At 41.8% G+C, this 25130-nt stretch overlaps 1 protein-coding gene across 3 annotated transcripts; it reads right to left on the bottom strand.

Annotated features, from left to right (window-relative positions):
- Positions 1-1581: 1581 nt before the first annotated feature.
- Positions 1582-25099, bottom strand: CTNNBIP1 (catenin beta interacting protein 1). 3 transcript variants are annotated; one of them, XM_033921649.1, is made up of 6 exons: positions 24902-25099; positions 21641-21738; positions 14112-14310; positions 12841-13077; positions 12334-12424; positions 1582-3441 (listed from the first exon to the last, which is right to left on the bottom strand). In XM_033921649.1, the coding sequence occupies exons 4-6, from the start codon at positions 12997-12999 to the stop codon at positions 3383-3385; spliced, it is 309 nt and encodes a 102-aa protein (XP_033777540.1). In that variant the 5' UTR covers positions 13000-13077; positions 14112-14310; positions 21641-21738; positions 24902-25099; the 3' UTR covers positions 1582-3382. The 3 variants fall into 3 exon arrangements, with proteins under 3 accessions (XP_033777540.1, XP_033777541.1, XP_033777542.1); XM_033921650.1 differs by having other exon boundaries at positions 12841-13074; XM_033921651.1 differs by having other exon boundaries at positions 12841-12960; positions 24902-25096.
- Between the last annotated feature and the right edge of the window lie 31 nt (positions 25100-25130).

Genomic DNA, 25130 nt, shown 5'->3' with positions numbered 1-25130 from the left:
TATAATAATGTACACTACTTAATATATACTTTTGTTGTTCTCCAGGGGAAGTTCCTTGATAAAGCTAATAGCGAAACATGTCGGTATGACAATCCCTGGGCCAGAGACCACAAGTTACTAAGCTAAGTGTTGCTTTTTGAAAAGTAGATCAAATAGATCAAATCAAAACATAAGTAAAAAATGACATATAAAAATGATATATTTAAGTTAAGTTAGGACCCGATGAAGATTTGACACGTAAAGCTTTGGGCAATGAGATTGAATTGAGCCCTAAGTGGTGCCGCTGAGGATCCTTTAGAACGGTATAACAATATATATGCATGAGGGTATACCAAGATAGTTGAAGGTGTTGCTATCTCTGGAGGAATAAGTCATTGATTTGAATCCCTTGTGAAAAGTTACTGTTGTGCTATTGTGAAAATACTATGCTTTCAGCTGACATCTTTCCCACCACTTGATGGGCCACTCTGCTTCCCTTATAATATTCACACAATCCTGCTGACTTGTGCTTGGCTGTCAAGGCAGGCTTACCATGATGCACAACCCTCACCTGAGTTTCAACCACTTGAGTGAGTTGTGGCATAGAAGAACTTGCTTTTTTCTTTTTCACTGTCTCCAAATGAGCACTCAACAAAATGTTTACCTGGCTGGAGCAGCATCTAACTTAGGCAACCATAATAGGCCATGACATCAGTTCCTCCTTTAATGAACAGAAACCCCCAAATACATCTTTTTATTTCTTAGAGCACAGAAATGTGGTTAGGTACAGATGATTCATACCCTCTACATCTGGCTAGTTTCACCTGAAAGGACCCACACTCTAGTGAAGCCTGGTCTTAACTACCAAGTTGCCAGGAGCTACTTCTTTCATACATACATATTTGAATATTTGAGCTAACTTTTTAAAGTAGGTGTTCTCTGCCCAGATTCCAAGATTCCTAATCTCTTATCTCCATGAACAGCAGCAGCAAATGTGATAGGTAGAAAAAGTAAACACAGGGGCAAATTTATTTAAAGAAACTTTATTTCTTTCAAAATTAGAAAAATTAAAATGTTGAAGACTTCTGCAGTAATATCGCTATGTTTTTTATAGTTCAGACTTGATTTCCAGTACAGGACAAGATACCCCATATTAATGCATAAATCAGCACTCTCATGACAGAGGACGATTGCTAGGAGATGCAATTTTTACACCATTAATTCAATGAGCAGTGGCTCCAATGTGGTCAGTATCATCCTCTCTTTCCAATGGGACACGAGTTAACATTTAAATGTAAAATAAAAAATAAAAATTACATAGCACTGTTAAAACTTCTAAGAAAAAAAAAATAATTTTCACTCCCAGTCACAGGGTGCAAAACAATTTTCTTCTTGTTGCACAAAACCATGAAAATGTATGGCAGCGTCAACACAGATTAAAGGGTTTTGTAAATTGTTCCAAAGGATTTTATTATCTTTAAGTGTTTGTTTTGCATATCATTTCTAGTAAATGTTTCTCGTTGTGCAAATGTACAACAACCCATCAACACTGGAGATTTCTTGATCTGTTAATCTTTCAAAATATTTCTTGATAGTTTCTACAATGAAGATGTTCTGTCTAACAAATGCCACAGTCAATATTTATATTAAATACTGACTAGCCCCACTACAGAAGTAGCATTACTGAATATATGTGTTCTGTTTACCAATGCTACCTCTATCGATAGTGGCAATATACAGCTGCAGTCTGGATAGCTATGTAGTTTAAACTTTTAACTATCCTAACGTTAACCACATAGCAGCTGAAGATCACAGACTATCCATAGAGTTATGCAGAATATTTGTAAATGTAATATTAGTGGATCTGAGTTCAAAGGTATACCCACACTCTGTCCCAGGATGGCTGTAAGAATTATCACCAGCAGGATCTTGATTGTGCTGCTGAAATTTCATTCACAGGCCACTTATCTGGACAGCAGCTATTGCAATCTGGGAGCAGTGCTTTTGAATATCAAGCTGTGAGCTTGTATACATCAGCTTTTTCAATGTTAAATGTCTAAAAGAATATAAACCCAGTTTAATATGAATCATATTAGGGCCTGCTATACTTTAATCTAGAAGCACAAACTGCAATTGTAACCCAAAAATATCACTCGTGATTCAAGGATTAAAGACATCTTACTCTAAAGTTTCTGGATTTCTTCCCTAGAAACATCAAACTCTCCAGGACTCAAGACTATGGCACATAACAGAACAAGAACTGCTGAAGGGACTCAAGTTTCAACCCTCTGCTAGGCACATACAAGTCATGTGGCATGTAGAGATATCAGCAGTCTAAACTACAGGAGAGGTTACTAGCTGAAAAAGTATCTCCCATTGTGCTTTATTGTAACAAGGCTGTTTTCAAGTATTACACCTATACCGATGCTAAAAGGTATTAGAAGGAGGAAATTTGTTTTGTGAACCAAAAATAACTAGAGACTCCTTCACCCTCCAGGATGCACGTAGTATTTACAAAAAAGGATATCAGAGTAAATTAAATACAGCACCATGACAATTGTCTGTAGAAATCCTCTTTATATCTAAATTAAGAAAAAAGAATGATTCCTACATAAAGATTTTGTCTGGTTGCCATTTAGAGAGAGGGCTGATTTAATAGGTTACCGGGATGTCCAGAAGTTGCTACTTTTTCTTGTCACAGAAGCCAAGGAACTCTGAAGCCCAGTATGGCGCAGAGATCATTCAATCTAACAAAGATTTACCCTCAATAGTACTGGAGACTTACCAGCCAATAGGAAAGAAGAAATACACTTTTTTAGTGGATCACATAAACGAGTTCTTTTTTTTTCCATGTGTAATAAATATTGCAAAAGCACACTTGGTTCTTTCAAGTCATATAAAAAATGCACCAAAAGGAACCCCCCCCCCAAAAAAAAAACAACAAATAGCTTTACATAATTAAAGTAAAACAAAGTCTGTCAGCATCAGCCACTAAACTTCAGTTCCAGTTCTACATCTGTGCAGGCATCAGAGCCACCTTAATTTCACTTCACCTCAGCAAACAGTAAGGCTTGTGAAGCCCTTTTAGGATCTGCATCCAGAGACTTGTTTTAGGTTACTTTTTTTTAAATATATGCTCTCTTCAGCCAGTTTGAGTGTTTATGCCTTCACAAGGACTGTACTACTAGTTTCTTCTATAGTTAACACAGCTCAGCTGTGCACTAAATACATATAGAAGGCTGTATAGGAGCAGAACTAGGAGGGAAAGATGGAGAACAGGCCTGTGCTACAAAACCTTAAAAAGTGGCTCCTGCCCAACCTTAATTATTCTGTATTCTTCCTTCAGGACTTTCACTGCTCCTCTTTCAAACTCTTGGGGTTTCTTCCCACAGATATTTATCCATTACTGCCTTCGGTCTTCTGTTTCAGATCTAGAGAAAGCCATCACACCATCTTCTGCACCTGTGGGATACACACAAACAGAAAATGGTTAATGTCAACTACAGATCCAATGGGCAAAACCCAAAACTTCCTCATCTATGTGCATAGAGGACAGAGATGGGGATGGATCCAATGGAATTCTAAGTCAGTTTACACAGCACAAAACTTGCACAAGTACCCTTAAATAAGCTCTTTTCCAGTAGATAGGTGAGACATTCTAAACAAATGGGTAGTGTCCCCATGGCCGCATGCCATCTACTGAAGGAATCCACTCTGGATTTTTTTCTCTGTGTACTTCCCTGTGCTCTCTAGTTCCACCTACAGTTAGTACCCAAGCACTAAGAGCCACCAAATCAACATTAGGTTGACACACCTATGACAATCAAGTTCAGGAATAACAGTTCTGCTCAAGAATTAACAGAACATCAGCTGCAAAGAGCCAATAAAGGCCTCAAAGGAGCTCAGAAACTACTGCAGAAAAAGTAACATATATACAGTATTCTTCCCAGCCCCCAAGGACTGACAGGCATCCAAGAAACAACTTGGAGAAGCAGAGTGAGACAGTAGACAGGCACAGGAAGGACAGGGCAGAAGTCTAGAATGTCTCACCTATCTACTGGAAAAAAAGCTTACTAGGGTAAGTACATAATCTTTTTTTTTCAGTGCAATAGGTGACATTCTAGACAGATGGGACGTACAAAAGCAGTCCCTAAAAAGCTAGGGTGGGCTTGCTGCACCAGCTTGTAAGACCAAGGACCCAAAGGCAGATTACTGTCCCGCTGCCATATCTACTCTGAAAAACATGACAAATGTTTGTAGAGAGGACCATGTTGCTGCCCTGCAGATCTCAAGGTGAGACAGCACTAGCTTCGGCCCACAAAGAAGCCACACTTCTGGTGGAATGCACCTCGATGGAAATAGAAAGAATACAGGCTTCTCTGTATGAAAAAAGCCGTCAAGAAGTGGTGGTGGCCCTGGACCAGAGGGAAGGCCCACAGTGTGCCAGCTGTTCAAAGCTTCTGTGCGCTCGAGCATTCCGTTTACCTCGCTGTGAGAATTGAAGCTGGAAGTTCCTCCAGCCCTCTTGTCGCATTTCTCAATTAATGACTGGCTTAGTTACTCTGAAAGCGTGCTTTCCTGTACATCTGGACATACAAAGCTAGTCACAGACCACTGGGAATTGCTAGAGGGATCCCTGCAAGTGGCTAAGAATATGTCCAGGCTTTAACTTATGGCTCCATATTTCCGGAAGTTTGTTGAACCAAAGGTGGATTTGCTGCTGACGCAGGTCCAAAACGAGCCTCCTTGCCTACTGAAGGAGCTGTGATAAAGAAAACTGTGTGCAGTTCCCATATCTCAAAAAAGCATACCAGGTTCTGAAGGAATTTTGTTCTTTCATCTCTCCTAATTGCTGCTCTTCCTGGGGATTCTATCAGCTGATTCAACACAATAGCAGGGAGGGACTTAGATGTGTTATCTATAACCCAAAAAGGGGTCATCTTAACAAACCATCTAAAATGAACCAGCATTTATTGCTGATGCTGCAGTAGCTCTGCGCTAATGGCATGGAGAATGCCTCTTACACAGCCTCCGCTTCCATCCAGCTCCCAACCTATGACTTCTTCTGGAGTCCCATGAGAGGACGGTCCACCTCTCTTTATTCTGTCATCTCGAAGCAAGCTGGTGGAGCTGCAGCTTTTGGATTCAGCCTTTCAGGAGCAGGGAAATTAAAGTGGAGGAGTTGCTTTTCTGGTTCTGGCTCGAGCTGGCCTGGCTCGATTGGGGACATGGAATTAGAAGCTGAATGAGACTGAGGGTAGTGAGTGACTAACTGGGTTTTATTTTTATTTTTGCTTTATTTTTGTTGGGCTTGTTTAATTTTGCTATTTTTTTTCCTGCTTTAATTTTTAGGATTTTTTTTTTTTTTGAGGGGTGCTCTTTGATATTGAAGTTTTCCCTTCTGTTGTGCCTTTTACACACCTATAATATTGAATTTATTGTATTCTTTTCCCTCTTCCTTCTCTTTATGTAGATAAATCTAAGTAATTATTTCTCTGCCAGAGAAACTATATCCTGGGACAATAACGGCATGGAACCAGACTTTCCATCCTCCCAGTCTATATCAGACTGAATATCCTGATCCAGGTCTGTGGCCTTGTCTGGTCAGAGTGCTTGCTGCGGGGGAAAATCCCCTGCGCAACAACTTCCGTCATGCTGAACACAGACACAGAGGATCTTTGGCAATTCACCTAGGCTTTCCACTTAAGGTTCACAAAATTTGCCCCTGCATGCACTCCTTGTTGGTCATCCTGGGCTCTGCAGCCACTGCATGCCTGTGCTTGGCCAATGCACCTTTGGATGGCTTTGAAAAGGGTCTCTTCCCTTGGAAGCGTGCCTCCTGTGTATCCTCAGCTCTGGAGAACTGAAGAGGAGGCCGAGCCCAAGGCTCCTGCCCCTTTCCCACATGCTTCACCACATGCAGGACATGGCGCTTCTTGTCAGTCAATACAAACCTGGGGTGATACGGTGTAGGAAGGCTAGAAGGGTCCATCCCTATTGATTTTAAGTAAAATCAAAGGGTTTTGAGGTAGATGGAGGCTTTAGAGAAAAAAAAAATGCAGGGAAAGGGGTTTTAGAGCTGGAGGACTTTGGCTCTGGCTGCAGAAAACTTCAAAATTTCACTTTTGTAGAACCCCTCCCCTCTGATTTTCCTCATAGGCTATATTACTGTGTTATGTGCCTGCCTGCTTCAGCTTAGGAGTGCAGCTGGGACAAATGGAGAACTCTGCCTCACAGATTTGTAGGACCAACTTGGTCTTTGGGCTACCAGTCAAACTGATGTTGGACTGAGCCTCAACCCCTGGAAAATCTCATGTCATGAAGGGGAAGAGGATCATACAGCTGCCCAGTCAAGCCGGGAAAAAGCAAAACAGCCTGTGCTCAAGCTTCTAATAATTCAGGGATGCAAACAGCTATGCAGGGGACAGCCCCTGAGCTCTAAAAAAAATATCAATGCAGGCTAGCTAGCTAGGTGTCCCTGAGGGCTGATCCTGCTAGCAGCAGACTTCTGCAACTCGAGTCTGTGTCTTCCCCCAGGCAGATGATCCAACAAGTGGGAACTCTGGGCACCGAGGCTCCAACTGAACAAGAAAAAATACCCAAAAATAATAAAACTGCAGAGCAAAGCAGAAACACTTCTGAACAACTTACTTGCAGAAAAAACTGAAGGGGCAGGAGCAGCTGCCTGGGAAGAAGGCAGAATTCAAAGATGATTGATAGCATTCTGTAAGCAACTTGCGGGTTCAGGATTACTAGACACATTGCATTAGAAAGTGTATTTAGCAAGCCTGCAAAAACATCTGTGCCGACTTTGTATTTTTCAGAATACAGCAATTCATTTGATCTGCATCTTAAGAAAACAGGAACATCATATACTCTACTAGCTCCCCCTTGAAGCTAGGGTTGAGTTTAAATTTGGATGTTTTTTGTATAAAATCTTACATGGTCAGGCTCCTACTTATCTGGCCACCCTACACAGTCCTCTTTTTACCTTTCCTTCTATGAGGGACAGGATGCGTAAAAAAATTTGTGGGGTTGCTGTTGTCTTATCAGGCAGCACAACCGGAACCTGATTTTCTGTTTCATATAAGCACTTTCAATGCTAGTCAAAAACTTTTATTATTTACTACATTTTTGTCTCACTGATGTTGTATTAGATAGATTGTGAGTCTGCTGGGACAGATAGGGAAAAATGCTTGAGTACCTGAATAAATTCATGTAAATTGTTCTGAGCTCCCCTGGGAGAACGGTATAGAAAATTGGATAAATAAAAAAATAAAAATAAATATTGTTTTGTAATTTGTTCGGCCTCTTTTAGCTTTGCAAACCTCATAGAACTGCAGGGTATTGCAGAATATAGATAAATTTAAGTTATATTGCCCTTTATGCAAGCAATCAGAGAAATTTACAACCTAATCAAACAGTTGGAAAAAAAAACTACAATATACAGACAGGACAGAGAAACAACAGAGGAGAGGATATTTGTAGGGAGAGGCACTGCTAAACTGAAAGGATAATCAGCAGTGAAACTACCTGTATGTAACTCGCTTTGGTTGTACTACAGCAGTGTCTCAAACTTTCTCGAGCTGGGGCACACTAAAGGTAGTGGCCACTGTTTGAGGCACCCAGAAGTGTGCGGACATTGCCGAGATGACATCACGCATATGCGCGACATCATCACGTCGACATCTGTACATGTGCAGAGGCCCTCCGGATGTGCCCTGAGACACCAGTAGGGATTGCCAGCAGGGAAGAGGGCTGCAGAGAAGGAGAGGCACTGGTACCAGCTGATTGCCTACAGCAGTGTTTCTCAACTACTTCAAGCAGGGAAGAGGGCCAGAGAGAGAGAGGCACTAGCGCCAGCTGATTGCCTACAGCAGTGTTTCTCAACTACTTCAAGCTAAGTACCCCCTAAGTCTAACATATATCAGCTGAATACCCCAACCATAGACCTCCCTAGACCCACCCAAGCTCTACCCCAGATCCCATCCCCTTTACTAATTGTAATGCAATTTTTTCCATTCATTTTTCATATACATACAACATACACAGCAATATAAATTCTCAAAACTGACAAATTCCAATCACTTATTGAAAATAAAATCATTTTACCTACCGGCGATCCTCTGCAGGCTGCTATAATTAGCTTTAAAAGGTGAGACCGGGAGGCCAGGGGGGGGAAGCCGGAGGACGCTAGAGAGAAGGGGGAAACAAGCAGGCCTTTGGAGAATAGGGCAGCAATGACACTGTACTACGTAGGGAAGTCAGCTGGCAGGTGCCTCTCTTCCTCTTCAGTGTGCCGTGGCACACTTGGAATCTCAGGAGACACACAGTTTGAGACACACTGTACTACAGAAAGGTGGTATATCAAGAATCTAAAATTATGGATGTGTTGTAATTGTTTTTCCTTTGTTCCTGTATTGCACACACGCCCAGGGGGAGGGAAGATGGGAAAGGGATTTTTCTATCATGGTTTCATTCTCTTGCGAAATGTTGGTTGGGTGGTGGGGGGGGGATTAATATTATTTGTATAGATACTGTATAGATACTGTACTGTATTTTTGTTAACTTTAGAAATCAATAAAGATTAAAAAAAAGAATCTAAAACTACACTGCTCCTGCTAGCACTGGAGTAGTGGTTAGTACAGCAGCCTGAGAACCTGGGGAACTGGGTTCGAATCCCACTGCAGTTCCTTGTGACCCTCGTGAGTCACCTAACATTCCACTGTCCCAGAAAATAAGTACCTGTTTATATCAATATATAAATGGCTTTGATTGTAATCACAGAAAAGTGGTATATCAAGACCTATCCCCCATTGTTCGCTATATCCCTTGACCATCTAGCTTCAACAGAATGAGACATCAGGCAAACAGATCAAGTTACTTCACAAGAGGTTTAAACACGTTTCAAATCTGGTTGGCTGGCTGCTGGTACTCTAGCATAGAAGAGATTTCTAGGTTACATGTGTACTTTTGTGTGGTTGACCCTACTCACAACTTCCCATGGAAGATTCAGGAGGAGAAGGAATGGCTGAAACATCCAAGATTGTAGATATAAAAACATGAGTAACCAGTATTTAGTGCTGCATCAAGTCCATGCTTTTCTATCATTGCTATATGCCATCTTCCTCTGTAATAGATCCAAAGTGGTTCTTAAGAGATATTATGTATATAGTAAAATAATGCACTTAAACTACACCCAAAGTTGATCAGCAAGAGAGAGAATGTCTGGAAAATCTGCCTTGGAGAATGTGTCTTTAAATGCTCTAATCCATTTACTGTGAATACCCCAGAGATGCCAAAATGCAAACCTGCAATCTAGCAATGAGAAATAAAAGTATATCATGGAAAAAATATACCAGAACAGGAAGATGCTCTAAGTTCCACCAGCACAAAGCACACACTCTCTGGCCCTGACAACCACTTCGGCCTCATCCATCTGGCTGTAGTCTCTTCATAGCTTTTTAGTTCTAAAATTGCATGTGCCAGCCATATCCATTGCAAACATTCTTACAACCTTGTTTTCTCAAAGAAAGGTGATGCTCCTGTTGCTATGGCGTTGGATGTCTCAAAAATCACTTGGGGATCAGCAGCTATCTCCAAGCAACTCAATCAGCTGCACTTCTGATTTAAGTCAGTGGCTGCATTTAGAGGGAGAGCATTAGGGAGATGCTGGATTCTCTATAAGGAGAACCATTCTAGCAGCTGATAATGGAACACATGTGGGATGGGGCCATACTGGACTTAGTATTTACTACTACTACTATTTATCATTTCTATAGCAAGACGTACATAGTGCTGTACATTTAACATACAATAGACAGTCCTTGCTCAAAAGAGCTAACAATCTAATTTGACAGACAGGACATCTTAGGGTTGGGGAGATTATGGTAGAGGAAATGATACAGTGGGTATAGGTATCTGACAGCAGTGAGTGGGAGTTAAGAGTTGAAAGGGGAAAGTGTTTCTGAAGTAATTAACTGAAACACTTTTACAACAGAGAGTAGTGCGGTTTCTGGAATCCTGTGGATTACAGGACCTATGACAACATGGATTCACTAGAGGCAGATCTTGTCAGACAAATCTGATCAATTTCTTTGACTGAGCAGAGAATTGTACAGATGGAGTGACTTAGATGTGGTGTATTTAGATTTTAGCAAAGACTTTGACAGTGTTCCATTCAGGCGTCTAATAAATAAACTGAGTGCCCTCCAGATGACCCTAAAGTGATAGACTGGGTCAGGAACTGGTCGAGTGGAAGGCGAGAGAGTGTAGTGGTCAATGGAGATTGCTCCGAGGAAAGGGATGTTACTAGTGGTGTGCCTCAAAGTTTGTTTCTTGGGGCTGTTCTTTTTAATGTTTTTGTAAGCAATATTGCCGAAGGGCTGTCAGGTAAGATATGCCTCTTTGCAGATGATACCAAAATCTGCAAGAGTAGACTCCCCTGATGGTGTGAACATGAGGAAGGACCTAGCGAAGTTTGAAGAATGGTCTGAAATTTGGCAGCCAAGATTTAATGCTAAGAAATGCAAGGTCATGCATTTATGTTGCAAAAAATCTAAGGGAACAGTACAGTTTAGGGGGTGAAGAACTTTTATGCATGTAAGAGGAGCAGGACTTGGGTGTGATAGTATGTGATGATCAAAAGTGGACAAACAGGTTGAAACGGTGATGGAAAAACCTAGAAGGATGCTACTGTGCATAGGGAGAGGCATGGCCAGTAGGAAAAATGAGATATTGATGCCCCTGTGTAACAGGGTGAATTCCTGTCCCAGACAAGCGGAGTGAGCCTGAGCAGTTGAAAGAAAGAGAGCTAATGTGCATACTATCCTGCAAGGGCTGCTTGATCTGTTCGCTCAACCTGAGGGAACAGTGGTTAAGCCATAGGCTTCCGGGTCAGCCATGTGCACCATGGAAGAGCCGCTGTGCGCTGTCCCAGCAAACAAGTGTGGCTGGTGCTGAAGACAAGAAGGAGCAGCCAAGCTGGTAACTGGGATCCCCGGTTGATCAGAAAGGCTTCCCTCCGACATCAGCTCTGACATCGGAGGGAAGTCCTTGTGTCTGCTTCAGCGAAGGGGGGCATGCCTGGCTGGACGGTCCTGAAGGGAACAAGTAAGGGAGAGAGGGGATAACATGGGACCAAGGAGGAAGGGGGGATGGGCACAAATTTGGGACAAAGGCTGAAAGCCAGTGAGGGGGACACAAATTCAGGACATAGAAGGAAGGGAGGAGGCATGAACCTGGGACACAAGGGAGGGAATGGAAAGGTAGAATTATTGGGCATGAGTGTGTAAGTAATGTAATGTAATGTAATGTAATTTATTTCTTATATACCGCTAATTCCGTGAGAAGGAAAGAAATGGTGCACATGGGGGAAGGAAGAAAGAGGAAAATTATTGGGCATAGAGAGAGAGATGAGTGAGGTAGAGATACATGGAGAAGAGAAGGATGAGAGGGAGAAATGTTGGATATGATGGTGAAGAGGGAACAAAGGAACAGATTAGAGGGGATGCAAGAGGGAGGAATGTTGCTCTGGGGACAGGGACCGAGCTGGTGGAGACAGGGACAAATTATTTCCCTGTGCCATTCTCTACAAAGTAGTGAGAAGAGAAAGGAATGGATTCAGGACTAAGTGGTTGCCCCAGGAAATGGGCACCGTGTCATTCTCTGCTGCTGATGACAAAGAAGGGCCCTTTGAACACTTAACGCAATAAAGAATGACCTAATGTGGGATGTGCTATATACACTCACTAAATGTGAAGAATTTAAAAAACATTTTTTTGGGAGGGATGGGTGTTAGGGATGGAGAATGGATGTAAATGCATTTATACTATATCCAATTATGGTGAAAGTGGGTAATAAATAATCTATATAGGTGCTCCACTTATCAAAAAGGGCTCACTCTCAACGGAAGAAAAAGCCTCAGGTTTTCTTTAGGTAAGGCATAAAGCTCAAACCTCCTCCACCAACATCATCGGCTAAAAAACTTCTGGAGAGGGTGTGCAAAACTACCACATTTTACTTTGCAGGACTGAAATAGCTATCGCTCCTATTTGTGAGGAAACAAGTGATAATTAAATTTTAGCCAACGTTTCACGGTCATTAAGATCATTTCTTCAGGGCTAATGTATTTTCACTCTTCACCAACACATTTTGAGCTGCTTGCGTTGCAGGATGTTGGTATGAAAGCGCATGCTAAAGATCACATTATTGGCCAGCAAACATGCATATTCTATGCATTTCCACTTGCCATACCCAGTCTCTAGAATTCTCTCATGTTCCCTATAACACAAAGCCTTCACAAAGCATTCTGCTGGGTCTCCAGCCCCTTCCAAGCTTGCCTTAAGTACTGACCTTGATCAATGGAGTGCTGTGGGAGCTGGCTCAGCTGGCTGTTCACTACTCCAGCATATGTCCGCAGAAATGCCTCCTCACTGGGGGTCAGCTGCAGTTATGAATAAAATAATTATACAAATTACAACTTTGCTGCACATAAAAAAACTTCTTTGTGTCTTCTGTCTGAGCCATCACTATGATCTCTGACCTCAGAGTATACCACAGTTTGACTTCTCCTGTTAACCCTCCCCCCCTAAAAACCACACTGGGCTATGATCTCTGCCCTCAAACAACATTCTTCAGCTAGGATCTTTCTGATTCCTGTTCCACATTCCCTCAATGTACCTGAGTTACAATCCTGTGACCCTTGCTTTCAAACACTAAGTTACAATCTATGATTGCTGTCTCAATACTCATAACTTCATCATACCTGAACCATGACATTTGTAATCCCACCCTCAAAGACTGAACTTTAATGTTTCTACTGCTCTTCCTAGTTATATTCACTTTCTTTCTCAGTCTTACATTTGAGCCCATTTTGCGTAGCATGAGTAGAACTCGCACTTTCTGTTGGATGTACATCTCCTCTGGACTCTTCCCAGGGGCGCCCTCACGGTTCATCCCCCTTCCCTGCTCCTGAGAAGCCTGCAGATGGCACAAGGCAAGAGTTTCCTCAGATTGCATCAGAGCAAAATATCTTCTCAACAGCTGTAGAGATGAGTAGCACTGCTGCAGGTTTGGGGGCTTGGGACAAACATGCTACTAATAGAGAGAAGGGGGAGATAAAGGTAGTATCAGAATTATTTCTGTTCCCTGAACACAGAAGCTGAGGTATATTTAGCAAGCAATGTACCAGAGGGTTTATTTCTCAATCAAGAGTCATGTTGCAACCAAACCCATTGAGTGACCAAGCAAAGAAATAAAACAGAAATGGAGATAAGAGAAAAGGAAAGGTACACCCTGAAGATACTAAAAGCGCAGAAGTAACATCCATTGATGGTGACAATGGATCCACATCTGTACTCTCCAAAACATATCTTCCTTATCCCATGTCTGCATTTCTAAACAAGTCAGTTAAAAATCAAATCACAAAATGAGCTGAAGAAGAAAAAGACTCCTATAATTAGATTTTAGGATATCTCTGCCCAGTGGCGTAGTGAAGGTAGGAGGCACCTGGGGCGGTAGTAACCCTCCTCTCCAACCCCCACCTCCACCCTTCCGTACCTCTTTAAATCTTTGCCAGTGCGAGTAGCTCCTCTGGCCTGTTGCTCGTGACAGCGGTGGCTTTCCCTTCTATGTCACTTCCTGGCCCCGTGACCAAGAAGTGATTTCAGAGGGGAGCCAGGCCAGAATGGTGAAGATTTAAAGACATATTGGAGGGAGGGCAGAGAGGTGCCGGCGCCCCCTCCAAGATAGCGCCTGGGGTGGTCCGCTCCCCTTTACTATGCCACTGTCTCTGCCCAAAAGAGCATGCAGCACTTCCTCCCCTCTCCAGCTCAAGAGTTCACATGCATCTCATTCTCTGACATTTGACCTCTCACCACCTTGTGCCACACCAATTCACTCCCAACTCATGCATCTAGTCATATGCAGAGTGTGTGTGTGCAAGCCCTTCCCCAGCTCAAGATTCCATATCCACCCTCTAACTTTAATTTCATCATGCATTAATACTCTCCCTATAGCCAACAGTATGGGAATATATGGTGCTGAGTGACAGCTAATATTTTTCTCCCAATTAAGCACCTTTCTCTGGTGTTGCAGCTATGATTATGTCTATCCTTTTACAAACTGCTTACCTGCTTCTGAAAATACCAGGTCACAAGCAATCACAAAATGGAATCATACACAGCAAATTCTAGGTGAGAATAAGGAGTCTGTGTCTGTCAGATAAAAACAGGTTCACTGACCAAAGATAAAACAAGAAAAAAAGCTCCAGATACAGCCACTCCCAAAGCCGGAGAAAAGCTGAAGTTTGCTATTCCAGCTTAATATTGTCTGCAAAAGAACAATGACAAGACAAAAGATGAACATTATTTCAACTTATACTGCTATACAAGGTAAATTCAGTGTCAACATCTTGTGTATGTGATCCAGTTAATCTCTGGCTTTCCCAAAGTTCTTTGTCAGGTATTCTTAAGTTCTGTTACCTTTTCTTCCTCTCTATCAACTTCCCATGAGGCCATTCCATGAATCCACCACCCTCTCTCTCTGAAGAAACATTTCTTCTTAAATCACAGTAAATGATGACAGATAAAGACCATATGGCCTTATGCCTGTCCATCCATACCAACCTCTAAGCATTACAATCCCTTCTTCTCCATTAAAGGTCATCTATGCTTATTCCATCCATTAAGTTCATATACAATGCTTGTTTCAACCACTCTAGATAGGAGTAATCAAATGATATTTGGAACAGCTTCCTATGCCACAGAGGTATTTAAATGTCTATTAAATTTCTCCCCACCCACATGTCTTCCAAAGCATACATACTGAAACCTTTAATTCTGTCTTCATATGCATAACAGGGACTGGAAGAAAGAGAGAGAGAGCGAGTGAGAGAGAGAGCGAGTGAGAGAGAGAGCGAGCGAGCGCGAGTGAGAGAGAGAGCGAGCGAGAGCGCGCGTGAGAGAGCGAGAGAGAGCGAGAAAAAGAGAGAGGGGGAGAGAGAGATAGAAAAAGAGAGAGAGAGAGAGCAAGAGAGAGAGTGAGCAAGAGAGAGAGAGAGCACGAGTGAGAGAGAGCGCGCGCGAGTGAGAGAGAGAGAGCGCGAGTGAGAGAGAGAAAAAGAGAGAGGGGGAGAGAGAGAGAGAGAGAAAAAGAGAGAGAAATTGGTTGGGGAAGGGAATGAGGTCCAGAAGAGAGGAAGCGTGCAGGAGGCAGAAAGAAAAATATTGGATGCACAGTCAGAAGGAAGTGCAACCGGACTCATGAAATCACCAGACAACAAAGGTAGGAAAAATGAATTATTTTCAATTTAGTGATCAAAATGTGTCCATTTTGAGAATTTATATCTGCTGTCTATATTTTTTTGTTTTTCTATAGTTGTTACTGAGATGACATTGCATATTTTGTCATCTGCCTTGACTTCTTTAAACCCCCCCCCCAAAATATAAATGATTTAACATTTTCTCTGCATACAGGGTACTCTGTTTTTTGTTAATTTTGTGGTTACCATTATGTATTAATAAGATTATATTGTGTGTATATATGAAAAATGGATGGAAGAAATTGCATTACAATTAGTACTATTATTACAGGGGTGGGGTTAGGGGGGGAGCCTGGGCAGGTCTGGGGCAGAGCTTGGGAGGCTGTATTCGGTTAATATTTATTAGACTTAGGTGGTACTTGGCTTGAAGAAGTTGAGAAACACTGCTATAGATGATATGCCAAAAATATCAGAGGCTGACTTTGCTATGCAAATTTCAGGCAATTAATTTGTTGAAAATATAGAAAGTACTCCAAAAAAAATATACTGCTTAGAATCAAGGACTGATATTGTAAAACAAAATCCTGCTCTCAGCAGAAAGTCTCAATACAATACAGTCTTGACGCCATGAGGGCGGTAAGACAGAATAAACTCTGGTACTAGAACATATTTGAAAGGGACAGAAGCCCTAATAATGAGTGATATGAGTCAATAGATCCTAGACAGAAATAAATCTATACAAGGAGTGTAGTAGTGATGGGAAAATTGTAAGTCATCAAAATGTTTCCCCAATTTTTTTTTTTTTTAAACTTGGCACGTAAAAGTAACTTGAAGCGCTGTCCAAGCATGTAGAGGATTCAGCATGTGGTTTAGTAACAGCCTTAAACTTAAAATAGAACTGTGCTGAGCTGTCAAATATATCCAGGAAAGAAAAAAAAATCTACTGAAGATTTGATCCTGGAAAGCAATTCCTTGTAAAGACAGAGCTAAAGGAATGCTAGAAAAGCCAGGCATAGGTAAAGTCAGAGCATAGCCCGAGTTAAAACAGGAAAACCTTGGCAGAATTATTAGTAAGTTTAAAGTTGCCACGGCGGCTCCTCTCACGATCCCATCGTGAGAGGAGCCACCGCCGTGTCTGAAAAGACATTAAGGGAGCACTGGTGCACGAGTGTGAAAACATCAGGGAACGGCGGCGGCGGCAAACTTACAGGAAGGGAGGGTGTTTTGCGAGTGTTCTTAAAGGGAATGACGGCGGTGGCAGCAAACTTACAGGAAGGGAGGGAGGGTGTCTTGCGAGTGTTCTTACAGGGAGCGGCGGCGGCAAACTTACAGGAAGGGAGGGAGGGAAATACAATCAGAAAAGACATTAAGGGAGCACTGGTGCGCGAGTGTGAAAACATCAGGAAATGACGGCGGCAGCAAACTTACAGGAAGGGAGGGAGGGAGTAGAAGCGCGCATGCGCACTCTTGCCAGTGGGGCCCTACAGCTCACGGAAAACGGTAAGAGAGCGCATGCGCGCTTAGGCTTTTATTTTATTAGATATAGGAGGAAATGTGAGGTGGTGCTTTATGCAATTAATTGTGATTAGTCGTGCAATTAAAAATTGTATTCAAGAGAGTGCCAGTATCGGGGGATCCAAGATGGCCGACGGTCCCGGACGCTGAGCAGCACACCGGAGGAGACTTTCTGAAAAATTTTCTGTCGAACAGATTTACCTACCTAGAATGCTGAAGAGGAGAGGTCGCAGCGCCGCTGGAGCCTCGCGGCGTTCGGCGGTCCCCTCGTTCGGCAACATAGAAGAACTCCTGCGTCGGATGCAGGATATCCCGGCAGCGTCGGCACCCCCGCTGGAGACGCCTCAGAGGGGCGGAAATGAGGTGATCTCCTTGGGGCTTGAGACTACTCTGAGCCCCGACGCTAGGGCACCTCCCCCACCTCCTCAGGTTACCAGCTCCCCACGAGTGGAGGAGCTGCCGGGAGAAGGCAGGCATCTATCCTCAGAGGCCAGGGAGAACAGAGAGGGGAGCGTGGAGATGGACTCCCTGAGTTTTCAGGTGAGTCCAAGAAACACCGAGGACTTGGAAACATCAGGGACTACTTCAGGCCAGCAGAAGGATTGCCAGGAACAGCTGAAAACTGGTGAGACTATTCAAACTTTTAATCCTTCATATGTTATTGAAAAACCCAGAGAAGTAACACTGGATTCAATTTGGGATTTAGTGGCTGATCTGGCCAAGTCTGTCAAGCCCCAGCTTTTGCAGCTGGAAAATAAAATTACTCTTCAAGAAACTGAGATAAAAAACATAAAAGTTGAAATTGGTGAATCTAAGAATTCTATTGAGAATATACAACAGGAGTTAAAAGTATCAAAACAGCTTAATGAAGCAATAATAAAAGATAATACAAATATGCGTAGAAAATTGGAATCTTTGGAGAATTTTTCTCGTAATAATAATCTCCGACTGATTAACTTTCCTAGGATAGCCTCGGTGACACCTAGGGATATGTTGAAACGTTATATGTTGGAGATTTTGGGTATTCCAGAGGATACATTACCACCACTTACTCAAGTATATTACCTACCAATGAAAGCTATTAAATCACCATCTAAACAACAGAAGAATAATCAACTACTTAATGTTTCAGTAATCTTGGAACTTTCGGATAGAGAGCTTGCATCTCCGGCAACATTGCTTCTTACTGTGGCTCTTGCTCCAGATAAAAACTGGTTGCTTAGATTGTTCTTTAGAAATAAAATGAAAGAATTTCTTGGACAAAAAATATTAATGTTTCCAGATTTGGCACGGGAAACCCAGAGGAGAAGGCGAGAGTTTCTTTTGATGAAGCCAGGTGTTACATCTCTTGGTGGGACTTTTTTTCTTCGACACCCTTGTAAATGTGTAATACAATACCATATGAAGAAATATGTATTCTTTGAACCATTCCAGTTGACAGCCTTTTTGGCAGGAACTCGGCTGGATGAAGGAAAATCAAAATCAAAGTGAAGTGCATTTGAATAATGATATCCTTTCTCAGCCAAGGGATCTTGTTTTCCTAATATTTGAATTGATAGATGTTAGCAGTTGTTAGCATTTGTTAATATGTCCGCCTTATCCTTCTTGGATCTAATGTTGAGGACTTGAGCTGAATTTAAGCTAAACATTTATTTTATTTTATTTGATTATTATGTATTTTACCTTTGAGTATTATTTTCTTGCTTTTCTTCAACTTTCTGTACAAGTGGATACTTGATTTATAACATGTAAAAATTTGATAAATAAATTAAAAAAAAAAAAATTGTATTCAATGTACAGCTCTACAAAATAATAAAATTTTATGGGGATAGCTTCATTATTACAAGAGCCACAGAAGTCTAAGCTTTAAAATTTTTTAGGGAATCCATTTTTTCGGACCATTTTGAGGCTCTTTACATGTACGTTTCAAAAAAATTAAATTCCTCATTAGTTTCATTGAATAGATCATCAAGTTTCATTTGTTCTGTTTATATAACCAAGGAAATATTTTGATTCAAAACTGCAAAAATTTTGCAGGGATACTGTACATGGTCACAATATGGCATCAAAGAAAAAGCTATCAACAACACAAGTATTCCACTGGTGAATCTTAAACTTTACCAAAATTAGTTTGAGTCATGTAAGATTCAGAATACAAAGTTTCATCAAAATCTGTAATGGTGAGGTGGGGCACTTTTCTAAAATTGGAATAATAACCCTTTTGCCATCACCTTTTCTGCACATTTGGCTACCTTAAGATCATCAGATACGATCAATCCCAAGACCCATTCTTTTGTGCACAGGACTCATCCCCTATACTCCATTGCTCCCTTAAGATTCTAGATTCCAAATGTATGTCATTTTTTTAAAACTTTAAATCTTAGCCGCCAAATTTTAGACCATTCTTCAAACTTGTTAGTTCCCTCCCTGTGCTACCCTATTTACCCTTGAAAGAATTCAGCATTTTTTTTAATGTATAATTTTTATTCATTTTTACAACTTACATCAAGTGTATCAAGAAATAACATTTGAATTGGAAAACATCACTTGTTTTGCTATTTTTATCATCTGAAATTTAACCTCCCCTCCCATCCCTATCACATCAAAAATATTCATTTATATTATATTATACAATATACATTTTAGTATAATATTAAAAAAAAACCATCCCTCCCATCCATCCCCATCCTCTCATTTCAATTTTCTTATTAAGGGAAAATGTTTACTACTCATTACAAAAGTCTGTCAATGGTCCCCAAACATCTCAAAAATAATTAAATACTTTTTTTCATCTTCTTTCCAAAGAAAGGAAAATGAGTCAAACAAACCTTTTGTACAATGTACATTAAGATGAAGAATTTCTGATTTACTCCAATTAATCTTGTATCCTGAAATTTTCCAAATTTTCTATTAATTCAAGTAGGCATGGAATGGTTATTTCAGGATTTCTCAAATGAAGCAGTATATCATCTGCATAAGCAGAGACCTTGTATTCCCGTTCTGAATAGGGAATACCCTGTATCTCCTTCGCTTGCTGAATAGCTAATAACAAGGGTTCTAATACTATATCAAAAAGCAAAAGAGACAAAGGACATCCTTGCCTAACCCCCCTCTGCAGAATGAAACGTTTTTGTGAATGAAGCTTTTTTTTTCTTTTTTAATTCTGCAAAATTTTAATTTTTAGCATAGAATTTCCCCAGCATAAAAAAAAAACTTATCTCTTTTGTGTCCCAGATCCGATACCTCCCCCTTCCCAGTCTAATCTCAACCCCTCTCCCCTGGAAAATTCACCAACTAGCTTGAACTCTTCCCTAAGCTTTATCTCCTTCCTGCTATCCCCCTGGAACATTTAAATTCCCAGTTTTCTCTATCCTTTCTTCAGAAGACATCCTCCTAGCTTGCTTCTCATTCCTTAGCACCAGCAAGATCCATCCCCTTAGTTTTCTCTCTGCTCTCAAACCCTTCCCAATGTACATATATTCCCATAATTCTTTCAAATTCTTTTCCTCCCCTAGACACACCTCAGTTCTTTCCTCCCTTACACTCTCAGAACCCCTCATTCCACACAGCTCCCCATACATTTCTCTCAGCCCGCCAGCACACATCTTACCGTAATTTTCTCTTCCCTCCTAAGCAACATAGCTCTCTCTCAAACATACACCCTTACTGCATATGTTCTTCCCATGACTCTTTTTGTGACTCTCCCCAATATGCCTCTCCAACTTGCTCTCCCTCTTTCTCCCCAGCATGAGCATCCCCATATTTCTCCCCTTCTGAAGTAAACCCAGCATGCACACACTCCCATGGTTTTTCTCCCATTCTCTTTCTCCCCATTTGTAGTACCTGTGGCACAAACACACTCCTTCCCAGAGCATGACCAACTTGCCCTCCTCCTCTCCTCTCTCACTGCAGTAGCTCTTGTGTGCACACCTCTCCTGCAGCAGCTTTAGCTTGCCTCTTTTTCTCTTTTTCCAACAGTACTTTTGCTGTGCAGAACTTCTGATGCAGCATCCTTCAACTTGGATCTCTTCAACCCCTCTCTCCCAGTGCTCTTCAGCAAAAATGGAGGAAGAGCCATATCCTCCTCCTCTGCCCTGCTTACTGACTGCTGTATTTGGTTTGTGGGGCTCCACAGTGGTCCACATGGCTCAAATTCAGCAGTTAGCGCTAGTGTGGCAAAGGACATGGCCCAACATACAGCCACACTTCTCCTCTGCTTGTGCTGAGCAGCACTGGGGACAGAGAAAAGGAGGGCAAGATATGGGGTAACAAGGGAAGGGGTCTGCATGCTTGGGAGGAGAGGTGAAGGCAGAGCTGAAATGTGTGAGTGCTGGGGGGAGGGGAGAAGAAGAAAGGCAATTGTACCAGTTACCACTACCTCCCTGGTTTCTGTGCAAATTCTGAATGGTGCAGAATTCTCCCAAGAGTACCTATTGAGGTTTGTTGTATCATCCGCAAACAGGCAAACCTTACACAACAGCTCTTCTGCAATATTATTTACAGATTTGTTAAAAAGCATCCGACCAAGAACCCAGTTTGAGGAACATCACTGGCAACACCCTTATCCTCAAAGTGAACTCACATTTACCGCTACCCTTTGATGCCTCCCACTCAACCAGTTTCTAACCCAGTCAAATTACTTTAGGGCTATACCAAGGGTGCTCAGTTTATTTATAAATTGCCTGTGGGGAACTGGGTCAAAGAATTTGCTGAATCTAAGTACGCCACATCTAGCACTCTCATTCAATCCAATTCCCCGGTCATCCAAAGAAATGAATCAGATTTACCTAACAAAATCTTGCTGCAATAACATCATGCAGCCTCAGATCGCAGAAACTGCACTATCCTTTTCTCTTTTAGTAGCATTTCCATTAATTTACTCACCACAAAAAGGTTAGAGTAATCAGCCTGTAGTTCTCCACCTCCTCCTTACTTCTGCTGTTATGCAGGGACCATATTTCACTCTTCTCCAGGACTTCCAACTTTAAAGATTAATTGAAAAAGTCAACCAGCAGAGTTGCCAGAACTTCTCTAAATTCCTTTAATTCCCTAGTATATATCCCATCCTTTCATCATGTTGCTCCTGAATCTACCCTTTGATTTCTTATTCTAGAGCACTTTTTTCCTCTGAAAAAGATTTATTGTACTTTTGAATATTGGAATGTTTCTTTCAAGATCATCTGTCTTGCTTCACCTTTCTTCTCCCTAGGATATACAAATATAGGGGGCTGACGCAGAAAACTATAGTTAACAAGCAATTTACCTGCTCATTAACAGACACTGTATGCAAAAAATGTTTCTGCACTGATGTTTATTCCGGTAGTAGACATTGGCACACAGCATATTAAAATGTAAGTTAAACAAACCTATTAGTTATCCTGCAACATTGCAGGGCTGTGCCTCTACAGCAGACATCAGTGCACAATGCCAGAAACCTAATCTCACATTTGAGGTGGCATACAGCATCCTCACAGTCTGTATCAGCTCCATCTACCTACCCTCCGACCTGACCCCCTGCCACCACAAACTAAGATAAACTCCCTTGTATCTAGTGGTACCCTCCCACTGACATAAACAGACTCCTCTTTCCTCCCACATAACTTTAAAAAAAACCCCAAACAACTGGTATCTAGTGGCTCTTCCTTCACTCCCTCCCTCCAAAACCCTTGATAGACTGACCCCAGCCAGTGTTCTTCATAAGGCTTATGGGGGACAAAGATCTCAGTATACTTTGGAGGAAAGGCAGGAGAGGGGATATATGGAACAGTTTCCCGGAAGAGGTGGTGGAGACAGAGACTGTGTCTGAATTCAAGAAAGCGTGGGTTAGGCATGTGGGATCTCTTAGAGAGAGGAAGAGATAATGATTACTGTGGATGGACAGACTAGATGGGCTATTTGGCCTTCATCTGCCATCATGTTTCTATCCCAGGATGCACCATGTGGGGCTGGGCACTGCCATTTTTAAAAATGGGAGTAAGTGGACATGGTGAGGTATCTGAGGGAGTACTGGATGCCAGGGAGTTTTTAGAAGATCAGGCAGGACATCACTAGGTTCCAGGGCTTTTGGATGGAGGAAAGGAGTAGGGGAGGGGGGAACTAGACACTAAGGGCTAGATTCACTAAAGTCAGCGATTGTCGCTAAACCAGTTTTCACAGGTTTAGCAACAATCGCTGCTAACTGACCCGATTCACAAAATAGCCCACCACGTGTTTTCCCCCTCAATCACCCATTTTCCGAACCGGCCATGCAAATTAGTAAAATCCCTTGCAAAATAGCCAAGCAATAAGTGAATCAATTGTTTGGCTATTTAGCATTGGGTTTTACCGATCCTAAAACCCGATTGATGTAGACCTGTCGGTAACTGTGTTACCAACAGTTCTGCCTGTTTTTTAATTTCCATTTTATTTCAATGGCACAGATATTTTGCATGTATTACACAAGCAAAATATCTGCCCATAAAAAAAAATGACACTCCCCCTGACAAATGCAGCGACCCTAAAACAAATGGCAGGAGAGGCGCTCACTCCCTCCCCCCCCTGAAAAAGATGTCAGAAGGGATGCCTCTCCCTCCCCCAGAAGAAAAAGAGGCAGGAGGGATGCCCACTCACTCCTGCCACCGAACGCCCCCTTCCCCGTATCTTTAAGTTGTGAACAGGGGGTACTGAAAATATCTCCTGCTCCTCCTACAACGACACTGGGCTTAAGGCCCCTCCCCGGTGCATCATGGGATGAGCTGAGGCATCTGAGCCAATCAGGGACTTCCTTAGGAAGGAGCCTAAGGAAGTCCCTGATTGGCCAAAACAGAGCTCTGCATTGTGTTAATTGTTCACTGAGTGATTGAGTTGGTGGGTTTGCATGTAAACTTGATAGTGAACCAATCGCTGTTAGCAAATCAGCCAACAGCGATTGAGTCGCTATCTTTAGTAAATCTAGCCCTAAGATTTTATTTATTTTTTTTTAAGCTGAGAGGGAGAGAGAGGGTTGGTTATTTCAGATGGGAGGTACCATTAGACACCAAGGAAGTATGTTTAAATAGAAGGGAAAGAGTCTGATCCAGAGCAGATGATTAGCAAGTATTTGTTTTTTTTAATGTCACCCTTTCTGTCAGTGTCTGGGCCAATCACCATAAGGTTAGTCACATTTTGAAATGAGCTGCAAATTATTGCTGTGTTTTGAATGTGGAAGTAATTCACATTCTCATTGTTTTACAGCACATAGGGTTATTTTTGGATGGGTAATTCTGCAGAATAACTAGCACACTGAGCTGGCTGTGTTGGCCCCTAGGTCTTTTAAGTCTTATTAAGCAAGGCTTTTAGGTAGAGATATTTATTATTTTTCTAGCTTTTTTTCTGAAATGTCTATACTCTACTCCATTTATGTCCTTTTGGAATAAGTCTCAACAACTAGACATAATATTCTAGCTGAAGTCTCACTGAAGCTTTGAAGAAGACAAACACCATCTCTTTTTTTTCCTGCTAATTATAAAGCTTCCTATGTGCCAGGGCATTTCTGTGCCACCCTCTTGCCACAGCCCTAGTTTGAAAACTTCATTTTTCATTAAATATATATGCACACACACACATACATATATATATATATAAATAAAAGAAAGAGATGAAACTTCTGTTTGCCATGTTTTTATTGCTGACCATTAATTCAGGCCTGGCCAGTGAGTGACTCTCTGGACTTCATATCAACGCTCAAGGGCAGGATGCCCTTTTTTTGCCCATCCCCCCACTTCCTTGGGCCTATTAATTATCATTCTAAGAAATACAATCAATATCATTACTATGGATAGAGTGCAAGCCTTCTAGGGCAGGAAAAGGCCTACTAAACCTAAACTAGAACTCCCTCGGATCTGAAGCATATAATTTTAAATACAAAATCCCCCACAACAAGTTTAATACAAAGAAATATTGAGTGGTCTTACAAAGTTACAGTAAGAATCAACCAGACGCTTAAGTCTTGTAATTTAATGTTTCATCATTCATAGTGTAACCGTGACAGGCCTTTTTTTTAACTACAAACCTCTAGTTCCCTTAATTACTATAGCAGAAAAATAATAAATTAAAATATATATACATGTAGTAATAACAGACAATCATACCGCACATAACCCAAGTAGATAACTGAAGAACACTTACAGCCCTGCCGCCCACGTCAAACGAGACTGCAGAAAACTTCTCAGCTAGACAGAGCCCGAGCTTTTCTCTCCAAGAAACCAAAGCGGCTTCTCCACACCTAGTCTCGCGCACTCTTCTCCTCCCTCCAGCAATGGCGACGCCGGACCCCAAATCTCGCGTTCTCTGAGCGGTGAGAGCTCCTCCCCCTAGTAACGGCGACGCCGGTCCTTGAGTCTCGCGCGCTCCTCCC

Source organism: Geotrypetes seraphini, chromosome 15, assembly GCF_902459505.1.
Source record: "Geotrypetes seraphini chromosome 15, aGeoSer1.1, whole genome shotgun sequence".
NCBI classification, from domain to species: domain Eukaryota; kingdom Metazoa; phylum Chordata; class Amphibia; order Gymnophiona; family Dermophiidae; genus Geotrypetes; species Geotrypetes seraphini.
The sequence above is the reverse complement of the archived record's forward strand: the minus strand, read 5'-3'. Positions and strand labels throughout refer to the sequence as shown.

Excerpts from the sequence above, each read along its gene's own strand:
- CTNNBIP1 (XM_033921649.1), bottom strand. The coding sequence starts at position 12,999 with ATGCAATCTGAGGAAACTCTTGCCTTGTGCCATCTGCAGGCTTCTCAG. Across the intron at positions 12,425-12,840 it reads TACGCAAAATGGGCTCAAAT|CTGACCCCCAGTGAGGAGGC; the intron begins GTAAGACTGAGA and ends TCATAACTGCAG. Across the intron at positions 3,442-12,333 it reads ACAGCACTCCATTGATCAAG|GTGCAGAAGATGGTGTGATG; the intron begins GTCAGTACTTAA and ends TGTATCCCACAG.